The sequence below is a fragment of the Dichotomopilus funicola genome (assembly GCF_033296635.1).
Source record: "Dichotomopilus funicola strain CBS 141.50 unplaced genomic scaffold C8A04scaffold_28, whole genome shotgun sequence".
Lineage (NCBI taxonomy): Eukaryota > Fungi > Ascomycota > Sordariomycetes > Sordariales > Chaetomiaceae > Dichotomopilus > Dichotomopilus funicola.
In genome coordinates, this window is record NW_026944049.1 from 148,916 (window position 1) to 170,888 (window position 21,973).

At 55.8% G+C, this 21,973-nt stretch overlaps 5 protein-coding genes across 5 annotated transcripts; 3 read left to right on the forward strand and 2 right to left on the reverse strand.

Annotated features, from left to right (window-relative positions):
- Positions 1-63: 63 nt before the first annotated feature.
- C8A04DRAFT_37002 (uncharacterized protein) lies at positions 64-3,123 on the forward strand (the record flags this gene model as incomplete). The annotated part of the gene is made up of 4 exons (XM_062783733.1): positions 64-370; positions 455-1,035; positions 1,120-1,727; positions 1,833-3,123. 4 exons carry the CDS (start codon positions 64-66, stop codon positions 3,121-3,123), a joined length of 2,787 nt encoding a protein of 928 aa, XP_062637335.1.
- Positions 3,124-5,410: 2,287 nt separating this feature from the next.
- C8A04DRAFT_28309 (uncharacterized protein) lies at positions 5,411-6,805 on the reverse strand (the record flags this gene model as incomplete). The annotated part of the gene is made up of 5 exons (XM_062780598.1): positions 5,411-5,602; positions 5,670-5,806; positions 5,880-5,992; positions 6,068-6,263; positions 6,379-6,805. 5 exons carry the CDS (start codon positions 6,803-6,805, stop codon positions 5,411-5,413), a joined length of 1,065 nt encoding a protein of 354 aa, XP_062637336.1.
- Positions 6,806-8,396: 1,591 nt separating this feature from the next.
- C8A04DRAFT_28310 (uncharacterized protein) lies at positions 8,397-11,442 on the forward strand (the record flags this gene model as incomplete). Its single annotated transcript, XM_062780599.1, has 5 exons — positions 8,397-8,581; positions 8,698-9,757; positions 9,861-10,566; positions 10,718-11,203; positions 11,285-11,442. 5 exons carry the CDS (start codon positions 8,397-8,399, stop codon positions 11,440-11,442), a joined length of 2,595 nt encoding a protein of 864 aa, XP_062637337.1.
- Positions 11,443-12,021: 579 nt separating this feature from the next.
- C8A04DRAFT_11906 (uncharacterized protein) lies at positions 12,022-16,524 on the reverse strand (the record flags this gene model as incomplete). Its single annotated transcript, XM_062777139.1, has 2 exons — positions 12,022-12,331; positions 12,425-16,524. The coding sequence occupies 2 exons, from the start codon at positions 16,522-16,524 to the stop codon at positions 12,022-12,024; spliced, it is 4,410 nt and encodes a 1,469-aa protein (XP_062637338.1).
- A 495-nt stretch (positions 16,525-17,019) lies between these two features.
- C8A04DRAFT_37005 (mid region of cactin-domain-containing protein) lies at positions 17,020-19,000 on the forward strand (the record flags this gene model as incomplete). The annotated part of the gene is made up of 3 exons (XM_062783734.1): positions 17,020-18,471; positions 18,887-18,919; positions 18,983-19,000. The coding sequence occupies 3 exons, from the start codon at positions 17,020-17,022 to the stop codon at positions 18,998-19,000; spliced, it is 1,503 nt and encodes a 500-aa protein (XP_062637339.1).
- Positions 19,001-21,973: the final 2,973 nt, after the last annotated feature.

Genomic DNA, 21,973 nt, shown 5'->3' on the forward strand with positions numbered 1-21,973 from the left:
TCTCCGCTTGAGCAGCTCAACACTAACTTCAAGTAACTGGGAGAGGATACTGCGTTTAACTTGATGGATCCGAATAACTTGGCATCAACCACGAATCCGTGGGATTGGCCACCGAGGCAGAGTCAGCAACAAACACCGGTTCATACAGGTCTACAAGCAACTCCACAGTCAACACCATACCCACCCACGCCAGGACAGCCTCAGACACAGACACATACACCACCACCATCTCCACCATTGCCTTCACAACAACAACCGTACCGATCGTCAACAAGCTTCTTCGCCCAGCCGCCCCCCTCCCCACCTCTTCCACCATCCCCGCAACCGCAATATCAGCCGTCACCCTTTTTCGTCCAACAACCGCTGCCAAGTCCTCCACTTTCATCGTCACCACCACAATGGCAACCGCACCCGCACCCGCAGCCACAACAACATCAACAGTATGAACCTCGAGCTCAGCCTGAACCTCAACTACAACAAACGCCATCCACCGACCCCGTCCTAATCCCTTCCCACTTCGACGCCGTAACCGAACATACCAGCCCCGGCCTCCTCCACTCCCAGCTCCAAGCACAATATCAACCGCACCCCCAATATCACTACCAACAACCCGTTCCTGGCACTGTGGCCCTGCTCCCTCGCCCTCAGCTCTGGGATACCGCTATCCGCCGCTTTTCCGCGGCCTCTACCAACCCGGTCGGCCAACAGAAACTTGTCCAACACATTGATACCGCGCGGACTGCATACGCTCGCGCGTTTGTGGCGATCCAGCGGTCGATTACGGATGTAGATGCCGCGGCGATTCTCACAAAGTCAAGCGAGACCGATGTGGCAAGGACGGCGATGGAGATGTTCAAGGAAGGGGGTGGGAATAGTGGTGGCAAGAGTGGGAATGGGAATGGGGAGGATCGGGGACGGGTAGGGAAGTTTTTGGATATTTTGCACCATTACCATGTGGTGTTTGATGTGCTCTCACAGGCGGGGGACTTTGGGTATTTGGCGGTCATTTGGGGTGGTATGAGGTTGATGTTGATGGTAAGTTTGGCCCGTGTGCCCGTCTTTAAACGCCATTATGGTTAGAAGTGATGAGGGGTGAATATCAGGCTCTGACACAGACAGATGGCCAAGAACAAACGCGAGCTACTCGGCCGTATCACCGACATGTTGGTCGAGATCGGCCTCACACTCTCCCGCATTGAGGTCTACGCCAAGTTATTTCCAACTGCCCGCATGATCGAGCTGATCTCGATGCTTTATGCTGCCGTCGCCGACTTCCTCGAGGACATCATACTGCACTTCCAGCAGCGTTCTGCTCTGCGCAAACTGTTCTCCTCTCTCATCCGGCCGTTTGATGAGAAATTTGGCCGCGCTATGGACCGGATTCATCGTCTTGAGACATGCATCGAAAAGGACGCGAGCCTCTTGCACGCCTTGCAAGCGCCCGCTGCCGCACACCATCAACTCGAGACGCATCTACACCGCACACACTTCGTCAACACCCTCAACACGACCTTCACCCAGCCGCATCCCTTACAACACGATGGACTGCCACACCCACCACTACCGGATGTCTTCAACCAAATAAAGTCCACCCTATTCCGTAACTTCCGCGACCAGGCCTCCTACCACGAGTCACTCGCCGCGACCTACAGTGTGACCGCTCGTGCTTGGGAGGAATGGTTCGCCGTCGAACAACGCCATCTCCCGTCCTCTGCCGTGATTCCAACGTCCCCTCCTAACTCGGACCCTATGGGAACATCTCCACGTTCCTCTATCACAGACCTCGGATCCTCGCCCCCAGAAAGCGACAATCCCATCCACCAACGATCCAGCGTCTCCCGCCTGAGCCAAGGTCTCTGCGATGCGCCCGACTACCAGCACGCTCTACAATGGGTCGCCCAGCAGCGACGCCTGACCCCTGATATCCCGAGCGCCTACCTCATCTGGGCGCGGGGTATGACGGTGCACACGGCGATCGCTTCGTTGGTGTTCCAGGTGTTACAGCAGCGGCCGGGGGCTGTGGCCGAGTTCGGTCTGGACTTGAGCGTGTTTGATAGGGCGGTCGCGTCTGTGACGTCGCTGTGGGGGGTGTTTACCTACCTGATGCGGCGGTGTGGTGGGTGTCTGATATACATCTCGATCGGGTCGGCCGGGGATGATGAGTTTGTGATTGTGGAGAAATTTGTTGAGGCTGTTAAGACGTGGGATGGCCCGCCGATATGGGTCACGATTATTCATCCGTATCATGAAGGGTTTGTCGGGATTGAGGAGGCCACGGATCTGGATGGGCTGTATGATGTGCACCCGTCGCTGACGACGACGGATGCGCTGCATCATGTGTTGATGCTGGAGCTGGATATCCACCAGGTGTCGGAGACCATTCAGACTGTGTTGTGGGAGGCGGTTTGGCGTGAGACGAGGTATGCGGCTGTGGGGATTAGTTATACCCGGGTGGTTGCTGTGATTCAGGATCTGGCTGCCGAGTTAGCGGAGTCAGGGGTCGTGGTGACAACTGATGATGAAGACGACGGGGGAAACAGCGCAGGGAAAACACCGTCACCCCTAGTGTTGACAACCACCACAAAAGACCTCTGGATCGGTGCCGTCCAGCGCTGGCTCGACCACCCCGTCGCCTCCAACACCACGCGCGAACTCGTCCAGCGACACCTCGACGTTGTACCCCTCGCTCAGCCCGAAGATGTCCGTGCCGACATCAGCCGCCATCTCAAGTGCCTTGTGTTACGCATCGACGAGCGCAAGGCGGGAACCTTCGCCGAGCGATCCATGACCCAGACTCAGCGGTACCGTGTCTGGGACACCATGAAACAAGCCATCGTCCCGGGGTCCGAGGCCATGTTTTGCGCGTCCATTCGGTCGCTGCTTGCGGACGCCATGCTCGATTTTGCAGAGATCCCGTGTCGGAATATGAGGCAGGCGAATTCGGCTGTGATGAGGTTGTTGAATGATCGGTTTGGGATGGATGGGGCCTGGAAAGGGACGATGTCGAGGGATGATCTGTTGATGGTGGGGGGTATCAAACAGGCGATCATGACGGGGTTTAAGGGGACGATTGAAGCGTTGTCGGAGCCGGACGTGGAAGTGGAAGTGGATGTTCATGAGTGAAGAGGAAGTTCTGATTGGAGTGGTGTGTGTGTTCATTATTGGCGAAGATACCTATCATTTGTTTATTGTGTTGGATGTTAGCGGGCGTAATTTGGAAACTTAGTTCTTCTGGTATTTGAAGATGGATTGTAAGTAGTACTCGGTTGTCAGTCTACAGGAAACATCATGGGTAGTATGCATTCAGCTACATTAGAACCTTGTTGCCTGTGATCGTGTAACGTAGGGAAGCTCATAAGACCGATTCATGGCTTATATGGGCATGGCCTGGCCTCGAAAACACTAACGAGAGACTAGGTGGGCAAAGATCACAAAGGAATGGGAAAAATGAAGAAAGGGATATTTATATCCCCTCATGTGCCCTCGACGTCGTGATAAATAACTGCTAATCACTGGCATAGACTAGACGATGTTGCTCACCTTCCCAACACCAATTTCCGCCCCAAACGTTGATCCTACTCTGCAGGTTTAATGTCAAGCCGTTGGCCAATTGGTTGGGCAAGCTGTAGGTAGCGTGTCAGCTAGAGTCCGTAGCACAAGATTTTACTTTTTTTTGAACGGAGTATTCAACACGTACCTCGTTATCCTCCAGGATGTTGGTCAAACGTGCTCTAACCTCTTGCTCGCCCATGCTTGCGACCTCCTCAACAGCGCCTGGGCGTGGAATTACCCCTTGGTTGACAAGGCCCTCTAGACAACACCGTTAAATCTGATATGGAAAACGATGTGGTGGGCTGGACTCACGCTTGGAGAGATAAGTAAACATAAATATAGCAAAGGGGCGCTTCTGCGTGTCGGAATAGCCCCAACTGACTCCGTTGGGTAACGAATCTCTTGGCCGGGGTTCTAGTTTAAAGCTAATCATCCCGTAGTCCACCGTTAAGAAACAATAACATCAGTAAACGCAAAGGGCTGGGAGTGAAAAGGGGGTGGGGGCTGCTTACGCTGTTTTTGAATCGATTTCCCGGCCTTTCATGACTTCTTCGGAAAGCTCAGAACAACCTATTGCTGCCACAGATTCCCACGGAATGCCAAGAGGAGTCGTAGTTTGGATGAAGTAACACATCACCACCAATCTTCCACAGAGAGGGACAAAGGGCGTCTCCTTCTTGAATCCCGATACGGAGTCCTCGCCTGCCGGTACTAATTGGTAGATCAGCCCCCCCTCTGGATCTTAGCCTTTTTGATATCTGTTGTACTATAAACACGATAATAGAAAAGTGTAATTACCGATGCGAAGAGGGGCAAAGCTGAAGCGCTGTGTTTTATAGCCAGCCGTGTTGTTCCCGATGATGGTGAAAGAACATCGTCCCTTCCACGCTTGCTCGAGTGTCTTACCGTTTAAATCAAGCGTCAAACCGCGTATCAACTCACCGTCAATCATGAAACGAAACCCAATTTTGGGACTCAACGGTTGGAATGAAGGGTCAACGGTGACGAGGAATTCGAACTCCTTGCCTGGATGAGACTGTATGTACTTGGTAACATACGGGAGAGGCTCATTTTTGCCGTGACTTTCTGGAAGGTGAAAAATTGAACAGGGTAGTGTTGTTCGGCGGGATGGATGTTCGGGGTTTGGGTGCTCAAACTCCTCCAGTGGTTTGTCCTCTGACACGAGCCCAATGGACACTGAGAGGCCGGGAATCCCAGGGATTATGACCATGATGGTGGTAATAATCGTGGAATCTAGTTCGGGGGGTTGAAAAAAGTTAAAGTCGAGCGGCTTAGAGGGGAGGAAGATGGGCCGTGGGTGGGTAAGGAGCGTCCACAGACAATTGTGGTTTGGGGATTATAGAAGAGATGAGTTGGGGATCGGGCGAGCGAGATGAAGACTTTAAATACTGACATGACATAGCAGCCGGGAGGGCGATTAGGGTATTGGGACGTTGGCAACTGGCAATTCCCAGATCTTGAATGGCGTCTGGTTCGTGACTTTAATTCCAGGTTATTAGAGATGGGACTTTGCTAGAGAAAGAAGCTACGCACGACTTGTCATGTCAAAGACATCGATCATAATGTCGTTTGATGCTGTCCAGGAACAACTATTTGGCGACTTAGAACAACAAAGACTGGAAAAACTGCATTTGCCGTGGTGGCTCACTGTAGCTACACATACCAAAGCCAAACATATTAAGGCCACACATATAGGCCAAACTGACAACCCACACAACGATATCCAAAGGCTCTTAGAGCCACCCATTGTCCATCATGTTGAACAATCTGAGGGCAGCTCCTCCAGCAAAGAACTGCCAAGTAACAAACACGACGCACCCAAACCAGAACAACGCTCTCAGTCCTCAGTAAGGTCAATTACCACCCGACCTTCCTCTGTACGCCGTTCTTTGTACCGAATCACGGACTTCCCCTCCGCTCGAGCTTTCGCATCCTCTTCGTCGTTGTCCTCCTCTCTCTCGCGCTTGATCCCGCGCGGGCTCTCAACGTCGGATGAGTCGGCGGCTACGATTCGTCCCGGCTGTTGCATCTGGATTACACGGTTTGTTAGCATGAGATCCAGAACAAAGAAACCAAATCATATGGCTTGCACAAACCTCGCCAGCCCCCGGTATGCGGGCGATGTGCCGTCGGGCCTCGGCTTCCGCCTGAATGGTCAAGAGTTCTTGCGCTCGATTTACACGATCCGTTATGGTCCTTGGAGTGATGTCAATTCCTTCTGCGACCAGACCCTCTGCTCAAAGTTGTCAGTGGGACGCTGGTGTCGCGATAACATCTGGGGAGTGATTGTTTGGGCAATAGCTCACTCCTCGAGCGGTACCTGAACTCATATACGGCGAAGGGCCGTCTCTGCGGATCAGAGTACGTCACCCCGATAGAATGGGATTGTATCCTGCGCGGCAGTGCGTGTGAAATATACCTAAAGAGAAACGCTCCATTTAGCGCATCATGGGTCGGAGAAGGAAGCTAGTTACTACCAAGCTCATCAACCTACGTTGTTGCAGAGTCCGTTGCCCGGCCCTTGAGTCCTTTTTCCGCGAAGCTAAGGTCGCTGCGAGGTGCGTCCATGGTATGAGGGCCCATAACCCAGGGATTACTGACAAGATGGAGCGAGAGTGTCACACTGCCGCAGGTCTTAGCTCGATCTCGCTGATGAGCTAGCTCTTCCGGCGAGAGGTTATCATCTTCCACTAGAACCGGAAAACACGATCAGTGATTATCAGACTACACCCGCATCAAACGAAACGGAACGCGCTATTGCACTTCGGACCTATGTTCTAGTAAAGGGAACCTGGATGAACTCACCGATATCCAGAGGAGTAAACTTGAAGGCATGCAATTCATATCCGTCATTGGCATTGCCGGTAATGATATGCCGAAACCGGTACTCCCACACTGGTTGCCCCAACTGATCACAACGTTGGAAGACGGCAAGCCTCGCGGCGACGAGCCGACCGTCAATTCTCAAGTGGCAGCCTATATTGCCAACAGTCCGGGGATTAGGTAGCGAGGACGTGCGTATAGAAATTACAAAATCCTCGGCTGCTCGGGCCTCGATGTACTTGATCACATGGGGCAACGGATCGGTTGGAATGCGGCCCTGGGAGAGGTGAAACGACTCCGCCTGGGGGAGTTCACTCTTGGGGTCGGGGTGTTCGAACTCGGGAAGGGGTCCTCGCTGCGCCGTCTCGACAAAGACTCGGATGTGGCAGAGTGATGGGAGGACGGCCATGGTAGTTGCGGCAGAATAGTCAATTGTTGCAATGCCAGAAAAGTAGTTTTGGAGGTCAAGAAGTGCGAAGAAAGGGTTGAAGGGTTTTATAATCCCTCGAGAAAAAAGGCAGCCAGCAGCAGGTTGCCGGCCCGGATCACGGCGCCTAAGCTGGCTTGCTCAAAAAATACGCTGTGCGGAGGGTGAGGGCAGTAAGGATGGTCTGAGAAAGAGGCCATCGTTGGCCTCGAGGGTGGATGTATTGGCGACAGACCAAGGCTGCTGTTGGGGTCGCTTTGTGGGAGTTGAGCCAATCGTTAACCGCCGGTTCATGGAAGGCGGCGCGGGAAGCGGATAGAGAGGGGGGTGAGGAGGGTTAGGGTTAGAGGAAAAAATAAACAAAACATTGACATCATGTTGATATCTGCAACCACAGCCCTGAAGACTGTTATCACCTATCCTGAATGTCAAGCTTCTTTGCGTGGCGGGCCGAAACCTTTCGGGTTTTCATAACTTTTATCCCCAAAACTACGCCAGACTCGCGTACATTAGAAGTGCTTCCGCCCGAGATCACGCGTCTTCTATCACACGTCTTTCTATCACGTTGCATGCACGTGGACAATACACCGCTATCATACCAGGGTTTGCATCAGGTTCTCTAGTGGTGAGTGAATTCAATCTCATAAACACGCCAGGTGCCTGCTCCTTTTGCGGGACAGATGCGGTGACAAGGCAGTGGAAAAACCACTTTGATTAATTAATTATTTACAGCTACGGCTGAGCAGAATGCTCCCAAGCGTGAATATGCACACTCCCAGGGAGAGATAACGTGAGAACAGTTGTCCTAGCAACGTGAACATTGGGCAGGTGGGTGGCTCATCTCCATCCCGGGAGAAAGAGTTAGCGGGGTGAAAGCGAGGTGGTTCTGTGTGATTGTGATGAAGGAAAAGTCTGTCTGTCAGCTGTTAATTATGCGCAGCGATCATGGCCCTGACAACGCCTTTTGCTTTTCCTCGTCATCGGAATCTACCGGGTCGAAATCTTCCAGATTGGCTACTAAACGACTGCACTCCATGCTCTTGCGTTGTACTGTTTTGTCCAGGCTCCGGATATCCAGGGCCGTAATGATTTTACGTTGCTCCGGTGTTGGCGTGGCGTATCCCAAATTCCCGTTTTGTCTTGATGCATTGGCTGACTTATCTTGTGAGGAAAGAAAGTCCACCGGGGACGCGCGGACGTCGTTCCGAGAGCCTTGCTGTCCGGCCTGCTGAGCCGGTGTATGTATGCCAACAGCATCCTAGTATCATTGATTGGCCGTCGTGTGTCGAGTACTAGTACCATGAGATTGAGAGTGAAACAGTGGCGTATTTGATGGGGCCAGATCCAGCTCCCCTTGTAATCTACTTCACGGCGGCGATCGGATAACTGTGGCCATCCACCAACCCCTATATTTTTGCCGCGATGGCCTGGGCAAGCAAGGCAAGTTCTTGGTATAAATAGATTGTCCTACCTTGGCTTTACCTCCTCCCACTTTTTATTTTGTTAAAACGGCGGACTGGCCACCCTCGTTGAATACGGCTACTACCAACCAACTTACGTACATTGCGGTACTATGGCCACCACTACCACCGACCACCGCGTCTGGGAGGAGGAGCCGTGGGACTCGGATGAGGAAGAGCACGACGCTGACGAGACTCTCGACTCAATCGTGAAAAGCAAGACTATCACCTTCTCTATTCACGCTAACTACACGAACTGGGCGCCGAGAGAAGCTTTCCGTGAGTTGGTGCAGAACTGGTATCTTCGCTTTCCCTAGCAAACTGACCCTTTTCTCACTCCCAACCTCGCACCCACCCCCCACGACCTTGATCATTACCGTCTTCATCATGCTAAGCTTTTCTGTGAGCATCTAGGCGAGACGGCATCATCAAAGCCTTTAGGCTCAACGCACGGGACTTCTGCGTCGTTCGGCAGGAGAAGCCATCGGGAAACGACACCGAAATCGTGTACAAAGTATTACGCACCCAACCCGACGACGACAGCAAGGAATGGCTCGGCTACATCCGCTACAAAGGCCGCAACGGCGAAGGCACCGTTAACATAACGAACCGGTCGGCCACCCTCCAGCCCTGGCATCTGGACCTCGGCGGGACGAGCAAGGCACACGACGACGGCCAGGCCGGGGCCCATGGCGAGGGTCTCAAGCTTGCTCTCCTCGTCCTCATGCGCGGCATGCAGAACCACGGCGTTCGATGCCGCTCGGGCGGGTTCAACTGGAAGTTTAACTTCAGTACCCGTGGCCGGCTGGTGGCTCGTCTGAACCGCATGTCGCCCGCGGCCATCGAAAAGGCCGCCGATCAGGCCACGCGGCTAAGCCAACGGACGCTGCTCCCTTTTGGGAGCCACCCGGGGCGCGATGTACAGTTCGTCATTGGGGAGACTCACCGGGGCCTGAATGAACGGGGTGCTCCGGTGTGTCGGAGTCCCGTGAGCCAAAACGACTTCGAAGCCTGGACCAAGGCTGCGCTATTCCTCCACAACGCACAAGACGGGGCCATTATCTCGACCGACGCCGGCGATCTTCTTACAGGCCCGGACCTCCGCGGGTGCATATATCTGAAGGGACTTTTGCTCTCCGAGTCTCTTCCCGGTCGGTCGGCTAGCATCACGAGCCAGCCGCTTCAGTTCGGCTACAACTTCGCTCGTGGGTACACAAACCGCGAGCGGCAGTCAGTGGGCAGCGCGAATGAAGAGGCTCGGTCCATTCTCGGCGTCTGGAGCAAGGCGCTGGAGGTTAAGCCCGAGATGGTTTCGGAGCTCAGCGCCTTGCTTAATACCACAGAGCCGAAGTATGCCGATATCGCGGGTGCAAAGAGCAACATGAATTTCGAGACGGCAAGTCGGCTGAAAACGTATCTCGGGGGCGCTCAGTTTGCAAATAAGTGGTACTATTGCAGTGAGGACCTGGCCAAGGTAAATATTAGTGACGATCTCTATTACATATCTTCGATTATCGAACCAACCAAGGCCCAATCAATGCCTGTCAATAATGCTAACGAGTTGGTGATCTGATTAGAATCCGAGACTCGAACATGTCATTCAAGGGCTCGGATGCGAAGGGGTCCAGTTGACGGACACATACTGGGCTATCCTACGCCGGCACGGTTTAGTTCGCACCGCCGAAGAAGAAGAACACCGTCGTTTTATCACCGCACCGCCTGTTGCAGCCACAGAGTTGGAGTCTGCTTTTGCCCAGTCGGTCCATCGCCTGCTCCGCGCTTGCCTGCGTGCTTGTCCCAAGACAAGCGGAATAACCATCCAATTTGTCCAAGCCGGTCGGCTCCACCTCCAACTGTTGTATTCCGAGCCGGAGGCGTTGTTTCGGGTCCATGAGCGGTGGCTCTCCAACGACAGCGCCATAGAGGCGATGGGTTTCCCAGCCGACTGGCTCCTCGAGGACGTCGCCGTCCATACCGTGAAACGACTCTTTGCCGACGCCCTGGAGCAGCTTCCGTGCCATGTGTTCGAGGATGATGCTTCTCAGACGGGGGAGTGGGGAAGGAAACTGGAAGTCAGCCGCGCTGATCAGAGACTGCTCACGTATCTCCGAATTGGGCAACCAGAAATGTACCCCAGCTCCGAGTGGACCAAGCATATGCAGTTCACCTTGATATGGGGAACAAAGCATCTAGCGAATGAATTCGAACTCCGTTTTGAGGTACAGTGCCATAGCGCATCGCGATGCCCCCACCGGCGTGAGAACTTCTTGATCGCAGAAGATGGTGAGTCCTTCTCCCCCCGTTGTCCTATTTTCCGCTTTCCTTGTCACCTTTCCCCCCATTTGCGCCTTTCCTTCTTCGTTTCATTTCCTCCTTTGTTTATAACGGAGCTTTCCTGACTTCCCAAATCCCGCTAACCCTTTCGTTGCCTTAGCCCGTGCCGACAGGTTGATGTGTACGATGAAGAATATCAGGGATGATTCGGAAGATGAAGCAGAGCCCCGTCCCGGAGACATACCCAATTCCCAAATCGCCACCTGTCGGTCCTATCAATACCAGTATTTCCCAACAGGGATACACTACGAAGACCACTTAGAGCCAGGCGAGCAGTGCTTCTTTGTGGTGCTACTGCCGGAATATCCGGATTCCTTTGTCGCCTTGTCCCCCATCTCGCCCCCCGCCAAAGAACGTGTGCTACGGAAACCGCGGAAAAGTGGTCCACACGCTGACTTCCATATACGGCGGTCCCGTGACGCCAACGGCGGTATGGCCAAGGATCGGGACGTAGTCTTGTCACCAGGAAGGCAAGAAGACACCGCGACTCCGCTGCCGACCAATGTGGCACCCGTCGCAAAGCAGTCCACCGCTGTCATCCCAGCGCCGGCCCCGGCGATAACCACTGCACCGACAGGCACTTTTAGTAAGTCAACCCTTTCTACTTGCCTTGGTCTTGATACGTAACCCTGTTGCATGGATAAATTACTTACATCAGAATCTCAAGCGCTCGGGCCGAGGCTCTCCGCCCTAGACGTCTTCAAACTCGATAGACATCGATGGTACGAGGCTAGGAACACGGAAAACGTGAAGGCGGTCATTGCTATCTTGGCTGGGGAGAAGACCCTGCCGGAGGAGTCGAAGAAGCGCCAGAGAAAGGATTGAGTGATATGTTGAGAATCCGGTCACAGTTCATTTAAAAAGCGAGTAACCAGGTTTGGGGAAGGAGCCCTGAAGTGTAGCTGAGTAAATTTGGTGCATTCTCCGTGTCCCATTTTGGCTTGGTCGCACTTGACTAAAGCAGACTTCATCGCCCGGGAGGCGGTTTCCCTTTGAGCGCGCGAGTGAATGTCTTTGGATTGATATGGCTTGTAATTACCCCCGAGAGCCAAATTACCTAGGTTATGGATCGAAGGCAAGAAGGAATCTAGAATGGTAGATCAGAGAGGAGGGCATAATCATTGATGCAACTTAACCAGGTTTACTTGGCCCCTTTAATTGAATACCCCCCAAGCCTATATTCTGCGATTGGGCCGTCGCGGCCAAATACCTTGGACACTATCTCAACTTGTTGACTAGCTACACAGGATGCAGCGGTTACCAAATGGCTCTGTTTGACTTCCCCAACACCAGGCACCATTGCAGCTAGAATTCGGCACATGTAAATTCTTAGGTAGACAAACTCACGGAACGATCAAACCGCCCAAGAAACACCAGAGATCCAAACATCAATCCCACCGTAACCTAACGCCGCTCATCAGTAGCAACAAACTTGACACTCTTCCTCCTCTCCCTCTCATTCCCGACCCCCAAAATCCCTCCCCTACCCGGACTCGAACTCAATATCCCCGTGCCTACTCTCGCCCCGCTAAGACCACCGCCAACACCAGCACTAGCACCTCCTACCCCCAGCCCAACCGTACCCCCTAGTGTCTCACGCACTGTTTCCACCGCTCTGCTCTGTGGGATATCATGCCCATCACTACGCACCGAACCCGGGTGTCTTCCACTTCCATAATGATGATACGGACCGCCGAATCCGAGTCCCGCACCACTAGCCGTAGTCATACCCGCAGCGCCACTGGCCCCCAGACCAACAGGCCCGTATTCAACGTCCCCAAGAGGCACTTGTTCCCTCTGCAGCAACTGCTGATGCTGCAGCAGTTCATCTCCGAGCAATCGCCCCTCTCCCATCCCAGGCAGCACATGGCTCCCCACCTCAGCCGCAGCACCGACCCCTCGTTCCGCAGCCGCCGTCGCAGCAGCAGCAGAAGCAGCCGCAGCCACATTCGCTTTAGCCATAGCCGCCCGCGTGGCTTCTCGCAACCCCCCACGCCCCGACGACGGCTCATCAGAGCGGTAATACAACGGTGTTAGACTGCCATCTCCGCCGCCGGTGTTCACATACACGAGATCCGCACGTCGACTGGGCAAGCAGGCATGGCCGCAGCCGTCGAGCGGGCAGCATCCGTCAGAGGGGTCGCTTAGGGCGTGCGGCGGGTCTTCGAGCGGAGAGGAAGGGGAATACGGGTAGTGGGAGTCGGACGCGGTCGCTTCGAGTGTGGCGTGCCAGGATTGGAGACAGGAAGCGTGGCCGCCGTGGCCGCAGCCTGGGCAGTACCACCAGGTGGTGAGGGGTGGGGTGGTGGAAGGCGAAGAGGGTGATTCTTCGGAAAATGGGGAAGAGGATGATGGAAGGGGGATGAAGGACGACGGGATGATGACGTCTCGGCCCCCGCAGACTGCGCATCCGGCCATGGCGGCTCGGCAGCGCTCACATTGCCAGACGGACTCGATTGAGGCGGCGGATCGGTCGACCTCGCGTGGTTTGCGGCAAGAGGTGCAGAAGAAACTGGCCTGCACGCCTTGTTGCGCTGCGGTGAAAACCGCCGGGTAGTCTACTCCCCAGTCCGCTAGCGTACCGCCCGGCCAGCCCTTCATGCACAACTTCCGCAGGAGTGCCGCTTCGGTAAACAGCTTCATGCTCATCAGGCGGGCATGGTGCTGGCGCAAGATGGCGGCGGCCTGGTAGTGATCGATGATGTCGTCCGGGAGGAGCGGTTTGAGTAGGAGAACAATGGCTGAGGCATTGAGGGCGGAAGATTTGGCCTCAAACGCGAGGGCACGGGCGATCAGCGGGTATGGCTGTAGTGGAACAGACGACACAGCGGAGAAGCCGGATGCGGGGTCTATGGGATAGGGAAAGGGGGCATCGTCGGGCCAGCAGAGATAGTCTGTCTCAACGATGAAGGGCGATGTGTCATTGGTGTGTGGGGATAGGACAGGTGAGTCCGAGGAAGAGCGATCTTCCAATTCCTGTTCCCTTTCCCCTTCTAGCAAGGGCGAGCTTACTACAACCGCATCGTCGTCGTGCTGAGAAGCGTACGGCGACTCAAAGCTGTCCGTGGTGGTTTGCGTGATGGCATGGTGTTCATCGGTGAAACTCGTCATGTTCGTCATGTTGGTGTCCGTTCTCCCGAGCATGGCCCGGAACGGCAGAGGAAGTGGAACTCGCTCCGGCGAAGCGTGGATCTCTTCGCCCCGGATCCGGCTCGCAAACTCAACATCTTCCTCTCCTCCATCGTGTTGAGTATTGCCACCAGGAGCACCAATTCGTACAGAATCCGCAGCCAAACTACCCTCGGACGACACGGTACGCGCTGTAGACCGCCTGCTTTCGTCCGTGATGGCAAACAGATGGACATAGCTCTCCTCCGAATCCTGTCGGAGTATTGGCCGACGAGGAAGACCGGGCGACGAGCCGTGTCCCGTGTAATCGTGAACCTGGGTAGGGTCTGGACGAGGACTGATAACATCATCCGGCCCATCTAACATAGCCTCAGTATCGTAAAAATCATATCCTTCGGTACTGGCGTACGTGTTTTCGCTACCGTGACTGACCACGGAAACTGGTACGGAATCGAGGCGTTTCCGCACAGCTAGTGGGGGTCCTGGGTGTACGGCGGGGGGCAGGGTGAAGCTCTCCGGCTCAACGATGGGGGTCAGTTTTCTCCCCCGCTCCCTCTCTAGTCGTGCGTGGACACCGTCAGGGCTATCCTGCACAGGCCGTGCCACAGGAGTGGGGACGTTGGAGGTGCTCTCAAACTCTTCAGCGAGTAGCGAACGTGGATGGAGTGCCTTGTCGAAAGTGACAAGAGAAGAGGACACCTTCCGGGGCGTTTCTTCCCCGATCACCGACACCGATGTCGCTGTAGTCGGCTGGATCGGGGTGGGGTGGAACACTTTGTCCAGCGCCTTAGCCTTAGCCTTGGCTTTCGCCTCGCTCTTCTTCATCTCCGCGTCATGTTGCCGGTCCATGCGGCGATCGAGGTGGTACTGTGCCCGCCTATGCAGTAGCATGTCAACCGCATACGCCAGAATGCGCCACGTCTGCGCCAGGCGGTATTGCTTCACACTGGCGGCCGCCCGGGCGTAGTGCTCGAGAATCACGGCCACCCTCTCGGGGAGCGTCCCGGCTCCGTCAGTGTAGGGCAGGTCCCGATAAAGAGCCTCCAGGTAGTTGACAGCGAGGTAGCCGTACAGGTCGACGTTGGCCGCGGCCGGAACGTGCCCGACGGCCATGGCCTGCTGCGGCTTGTGCGTCCCGGTGGCCTTGATGGTCTGTTCCAGAGACATGACCTCCTCCATGGTAGGACCAGCGGGGGGTGTGGTACTCAAGGTGGCTGTGGACCGGGTGCTGGGCCGTCGTCGCCGGCTACCCCCACGCATCTTGGGCCCGATGAAACTCCCGATCGCGTCATCTTCGGAGTCACTGCGGCTTACGCTGAAGCGGGGGGTTGTGGGGCTCGGACTGTAGGATGTGACAGCCGCGACGTCGCTTTCATGGTGTAACACGGGATGATTAGGATGATGATGTTGCGGTTCATGAGAATGATGCTGCGGGTGAGGGTGATGCTGGTTATGGTGGCTGTGGTGGTTGTGCGGTCGAAGTCGAGGAGGAGGAGCTCGCTCGTCGAGCAGCATCAATACTTCACCTCGCGGGGAAAAGGCCATGGTCGACACAGCCTGCCGGTCAATGACCTTGGGCGCGAAGGAGATGTCGCACTGACTGAACACGCCGTCCTGCCCGGCCGTCCACAAGAGATACTGGTCGTGCCACAGCATAGCGCTGGGCGACGCGTCAAACCGCTGAACCTCCTTGTAGGGCATCGTTGGGCGGGCCAGATCCCAGATGTGCACCACATTGATGCCGTATCGCTTCTGGCTGGTCTCATCATATGCGACCGCCAGCTGTGAGGCTCGTTTTCCCTGAGCCGTAGCCGACCACTGTCCGGGCCTCCAAGCCAGCGTACCCGGCGGAGCGGGTGTCGAAAGCGTCCATTTCGGCTTCTGGCGCTTGTCCTGCTTGGACATGTCCCAGACGCTACATTTGTTATCCATACCCCCGCTGACCAGGTGGACGCCGTCTGGGTGCCACGCCATCGCCGTGCACGCCTTCTCGTGAGCCTTGATCCGCAGGATGGGTGCGCTGGGCTTGCGCATGTCCCACTTGAGCACGAAGCCTTGCTCCGTGGCGCAGCCAAAGAGAAACCCGTCGCGCGGGTTCCACTCAACATGCTGCACCGCGTCTGCGTTGCACTTGAACGCCTGGATGGACCGGAACGTGGCGCCGGCCCGCGTCTGCGTCGGCTGTCGGACGTCAAAGCAGCGCACGATGCCGTCCTGGCTGCCCGACAACAGCCATGAGTTCCGGTGTGGATTGATGTCGAGCGCGTTGACCTGCCGTGAGTCCTCGCGGATCTGCACGCAGTCGACCGGCGAACCCAGGCTTGTAGCCCCCGCGCGTACCAGATCGTAGTGGAAGATCTTGCCGCTGGTCCCGGCCGTGAAGATGACCTGCTTGCCCTGCGGCTCTCCCCACTTGACGGCTTTCACCGAGAGTTGGTCCGCAACCGACGTCGGCATGCTGTTGCGCTGGGACGGTTGGGCGATGATCAAGGCACGCAGGTCGATGCCCTCGGTGACATCAAGTCCGTCGAGATTGACCGTCTTGAGCACATGGCGTCCCGCGAGCACCGCCGAGCGGCCATCGGGTGAGCGATCCAAGCAAGCAATGGGCACGCCTGCCTCGTGGATGACATCTTGCGACACGGTCGGGCGGTAGTGTGGAGTTATCGGCGAGCTGGTGACCGCGGCACCCGGGGTATGCACATCGTGGGCGGAGTCGACGGTCGGCTTGCCTAGCAGTTTGCGCATGATTTTGCCCTGGTTGCCGATGCTGTACATGGCATCGCTTGCGGTGCTCGGCGAGCTACGGCGGCATTATGAAGCGTAAGAAACGTAGTCGGGGCTGCGCGGTAAGGATTCGCGGACAATCGATTCTTCGAAGAGATGCGTGGGGATGGCGTCGGTCAGACGCGAATGGACGATGACGGGAGGGATGAATTGATCACAGCAAACGCAGGAACGGCGGCCGAAATTGAGGTTGTCTCGTTGAATTTGGGCGGATTCGAATCCGCTAACTTGGAGCAGCGGACCCCACTACAGATCGCGGGATGCTGCTGCTTGCAGCGAATGGAACCCTCCGTGACAGCGGACTTCGCATTACCCCACGCTAATTTTCAGGCACGCACTCAGGCAGAATCTCAACCCCGGACTTCGAACCTCGAACTCAGTTGACCGCTTTGACATTTCCCATCAGTAACCAACAGTTCCATCCGTCCAGTCATAAACACACACTTGTCGGCCTAGAAAAACCCAAGACATTATCGCCATATTGCCATGGATCCCGGAAGGCAAGCAATGATCAACGGCTGGAAGCCGCCGACAAAGAACAGAGACCGCGACGTCACAGCTCCGCGCTACGACACGTCGAATCGAATCGCGAAGCCGTCCCGACCACCACCCGCGAAGGCCAACACGGCAGCAGCCGCCGCTGCCGGCAGGTATCTCACGCAAGACCAACAATCCGAACAATTCATTGCCGACGAAGACAAGTTCGTGTTAAAGCAGGCCAAAAAGAAGGCCGACATCCGAGTGCGGGAGCAGCGCGCCCAGCCCATCGACTACCTCGCTTTCGGTTTGCGCTTCATCGATTCCGATCGCGACAGCTTCGACGACGACGATGGAGACGCACACATCCGGATTCCCGCGCCTATGGCCGTTCTCCAAGGCCTCAACGCTGCCGAGCTACAAGAGCTCGAGGAGGACATCCGGTCGTACGACACGCTAGAACACAACGACCGCAACAAAGAGTATTGGTCAGCGCTGCTCTCTCTCTGCATAGACCGGCGCCAGAAATTGAAACCACAAGGGCCAGAAGGGCGGGCCGTGACCTCGGTGGCATCTGATGTCGACCGCATTCTGAGTCCCAAGACACTCGAGCAACTCGAGGCATTGGAGAAGCAGATCAAGGCAAAACTTCGGTCCAACGAGCCGATCGATACCGATTACTGGGAGGAGCTTCTGAAGAGCTTGCTGGTCTACAAGGCCAAGGCCAAGCTCAACAAGGTATGCGCGGCGATCAAGGAAGCCCGCGTCGAGCTGCTCCGAGAGACCGACCCTGAGAAGGCAGCGGCATTGGAAGCGTCTGATGGGTTTTCGAGTGCGGCCCCCAACAATGCTCAATCATCGGGAACTTCCAAAGCCGTGGCCCGGCCGGCCGGTTCGACAGCCGGAGCTCCAAGCGTACCATCTACCGCATCCACCGCGCCGCCTCCGGGGACCGCCCGTTTTGCCTCAGCCAACGACGGTGACTTTTCCCAGGCGACCAAGGCCCTCTACGATCGAGAGGTTGCCCGTGGAGTGGGCGAAGGCGAGGAGATTTTTACCGCAGAAGAAGTTGTCCCCGGCAGCCAGAAGCCCCTCTGGGCCGACAAGTACCGGCCTCGCAAACCCCGGTACTTCAACCGCGTGCAGATGGGTTATGAATGGAACAAGTACAACCAAACGCATTACGACCACGACAATCCGCCGCCCAAGGTGGTTCAAGGGTACCGGTTCAACATCTTTTATCCAGACCTCCTCGACAAGACCAAGGCGCCGACGTTCAAGATCATCAGGGAGCATGGGCGTCGCAAGGGCGAATCGTTCGCCCCCGCGGGTAAGGAGGATACTTGCCTCATCCGTTTCATTGCCGGGCCGCCATACGAGGACCTCGCCTTTCGTATTGTGGATCGAGAGTGGGATTATAGCGCAAAGAAAGAGCGCGGCTTCAAGAGTAGCTTTGACAAGGTATGAGCTTAATTTACCGTTTTTGTTTTCTTATTCCTTTTTTCACTTTTTTTTCTTCTTTTTCTTTTCGGCTTTTCCTGTTTTTATCTGTTCCCCGCCCCGTCTTTTTTGCATCCGGTCCTGTCCTGCATCCTTCTCCTCGTTTCCATGTTTCTCTTACCACGCTTCTGTGCCTCTTGCCATGCGGCCTGGTGATCCGGGGCCGCACATGTGTCTCGGGCCCAATTCGCGGCCCGATGTCAGTCATCCATCCGTTGAAGCAAATGCGCGCCACTTTAGCGCGTCGGGTTCGCCCCCCCACCTTCACGGCGCGGGTGCAACGAGCTCCCTGATGTCATCCCTCGCATGAGACTTGTGCGACGTAGACTTCCAATCGAATCAGTGCCCGCAATACTAACGTGGACTTGACATGTAGGGCATCCTGCAACTGCACTTCCAGTTCAAGAAGGTATGTGATCCCTTGCCTACCTGGTAGCCCCCACGATCGGCCATCACTGACTCGCAAATACAGATTTACTACCGCAAATAGAGCGCGCCCGGTTTTTGCGTTTCGGTCCCGGGAGGGCAGCCTTGGTCCATCCCGGAGTTCTGAGCTCCCGTGTCGGATACGCGGCGGGTTTCTAGCCCCCCCACCCGCAGTGGACCGACGACGCGACCCAGGTCACCCGGCCCGTCTAGGAGGCTCCCGTGTCTCTAACAAGCCCGGCCGTTGTGGTGCCTGTATGATCTCTGCCGATACTGCAGCGGATCGTCCCACGGCCGAACCGACCCCAGGAAAACGAATTAATGACACTTTGATGCGAGCACAGTGTTCCAGCCTTGCCTTGGTTGTGTGACTCTCCCCTTCGTCGGACAGCAGAGCAGGGCCACTTCAAGCCCAGCCAGGTCCCAGGTGCTCCCATTCATCCCGTCCCGTCGCCCACTTTATCTCCGTCGACGCGGGGTTCATTCTGCCTTGTCCTTCTGAGGATGCCTGTTTCCGGGTTAGAGACGTGTGGAACCTAGGAAGACCGCGCCACTCGTTTTTTTTGCCGTACTTCATGGCTATCTCTCCAGAAACTGGTCGTCGGATCGCTCACTCACCCTGACGGAACGGGGCCGCATGATGGATGTTCTCTTGGCAACTACTTGACGAAATTTCGCCTCTTGCGGCTTTGATGGTGGCATCGGTTCGGGACTTCAAAGGAGAGCAGAGGTGTGGACAAGGGGATATCATCCGTAAAATCGACAACACCAAATGTTGACGAAACAACGGGCTACGCTCACTCCCTTGCCGGTACCTAATTGCATTCCGGTTTCTTGATGGCCCCGTATCTTGCCAACTCCCTTTCGGTCTCCCCCGGTATCCAACTCCCTCCCCCGGCACCGTGGGATATCATGAGCAGTCCGATGCCTTCCCTCTCGTTCCCTCGCTTCCATGCCCATCTACACCCAAATTAGGTGGGTGGCTGCGCAAACAGTTGCTAAAAGAGACGCTGCCCCTTTCAACTCAGCCTTTCTAGAATGAAACACGGGACCTGCAGTCGCATTCCTTGCAAATTTGCTGCGGGACGACCGACCCCATCGCTCTCTCCCCCGAATCAGTCACTACACAATACTATCGCACGGTGCCAGACGCCTGACGGAGCGCTGTGCGATGCTTCGCCATTGGATGTAGCCTGGCCGACTGCCCACTCCCGTCTTTTCACTCACCCCTTGGCCGCCTGATTGGCCTCCTGAGTCATTGCACCTGAGAACATGCACCTTTCCGGGGCGTCAGGATTGTTCTGCGGGTTGTTTTTGTCCGCTCGTTCAGCCCGCTTTGCCGTACAGCTATGGACCGAAGATGAAGTAAAATGGCGGGAAAACTTCACAAGTAAACAATCGGACTCAACACTACAATCGCTGAACGGGAAGACGGGGGCCAAACTAGAAGCCCCGGTGCCCCACAAGCTGCACACTTGCAGATAACAATGCTGTTGTTCCTGCTGTTGCGATTGCTGTTCTTACGATTTTCCAAACGCTCGCGGCAGCAATGAGCGGCTTGTTGCGTGCCCCAGGGCCCGCAAACATCAATGTTGGTTGATGATGATGTTGCAGGATGTTGGACGGGAAGTCCCAGGCCCGGGGCCGGGTTCGGGGCCGGGATGGCAGTCGCGGAGATCACACGTCGCCATTTCTATCACCGTGGAGGAAAATCTCGGAGGTGGCGAGGAGTCTCTCATACTGTCCCAGCTGTCTGCCATGAGCCCCCCCGGCCGCAGCGCCAAGAACCACCCATGCGCCCCCCGGTCCGTGGCTGGCCGATGAGCCGATCTCCCAACACGGCAAGGGCAGGAACAACCACCAACGTTAAGTACTGGTGTCGCCTTTTGGCAGTAGATGGAATGCTGGGGGAACAAGCCACAGGCCCCCAATTTGCGTTTGTGGTTGTTTCTTGCTCTTTTTAGCACAAATGTCCAACAGGCAGGCAGGACAGGCAGGACAGGCAGACCGACACCCACACAGACGCACACAAGGTTGGAAAGGCAGGACACACACAGAGACGCATACACGCATACCTGCTCATCCACTGTGTCTGGTACATACACGCCCACACGGATACAGTACGCGACAAGCATCATGCCTCAAGCACACAGTACGTAAGGCAAAAGACGACACGCCCCAGGAGGGCCCACACACCCTCCACGCTCTAGTCTCCGTGCGTGTCTAAACGGCATGGTACATGGTACTTCCCATTTGGCACACAGTCGCGGCAGCATCCCGCGGTCAGTCACTCACACCTCTTGTCTCCTCCATGCACGCAGGTTGCGCAGACTTGCATTGCTACCCTGCGGGCACGTTGCCTGGACCCTCCAGCTTGCCCTAGCTACCTCCTGTCTTTGTGAACGACGTTGAGCAGACCAAGATTCGCGGCCTCTTCCCTGCAAGCAACTGTTGTTCCAGCCCCCACGACCCATGTCTCCTCCGCGGAACACACCCCCCAAAGCCGACACCCAGGCATCACATCCTGGTCCCTTCTTGCCTCCCACCCTTTCTGACACCCTGCCGCCCTTCCGCTCCATCTTGCCCACACCCAGATCAACAAGTACCAAGATACACCAGACATTGTCCCCCTGCAAGGGATCGCCCGATCCGGGGGTGGACATGCACTAACACCACTCCACTCGTTCTCAATCTGTCGTCAACCAACACGCATCTGGACCTGACCTCCTGGTCTTCAGTCTCTGGCGCGAGGACTACTTCTGTCCGGCCCGCCCGACCCAAACTCCAACAAAGATATCTGGTCCATCAAACTCTTCTGATCTTTCCCCATTCCATGTTGCCCAGCACAGCCGACAACCCGTCAGTCTGAACGCGCAACATCTAACGCTCTACCTTCCTTGTGTGCCTTGAAGCAACACTCTGTTGTACTCTGTATTGCTCCCCCCTCTTCGGCCTTCTGACCTTTGCTGCCGGGTCTCAAGGGCGTAACCAACCCATCCACACATCACACACTTTTTACATGGATACCTTCTCGACA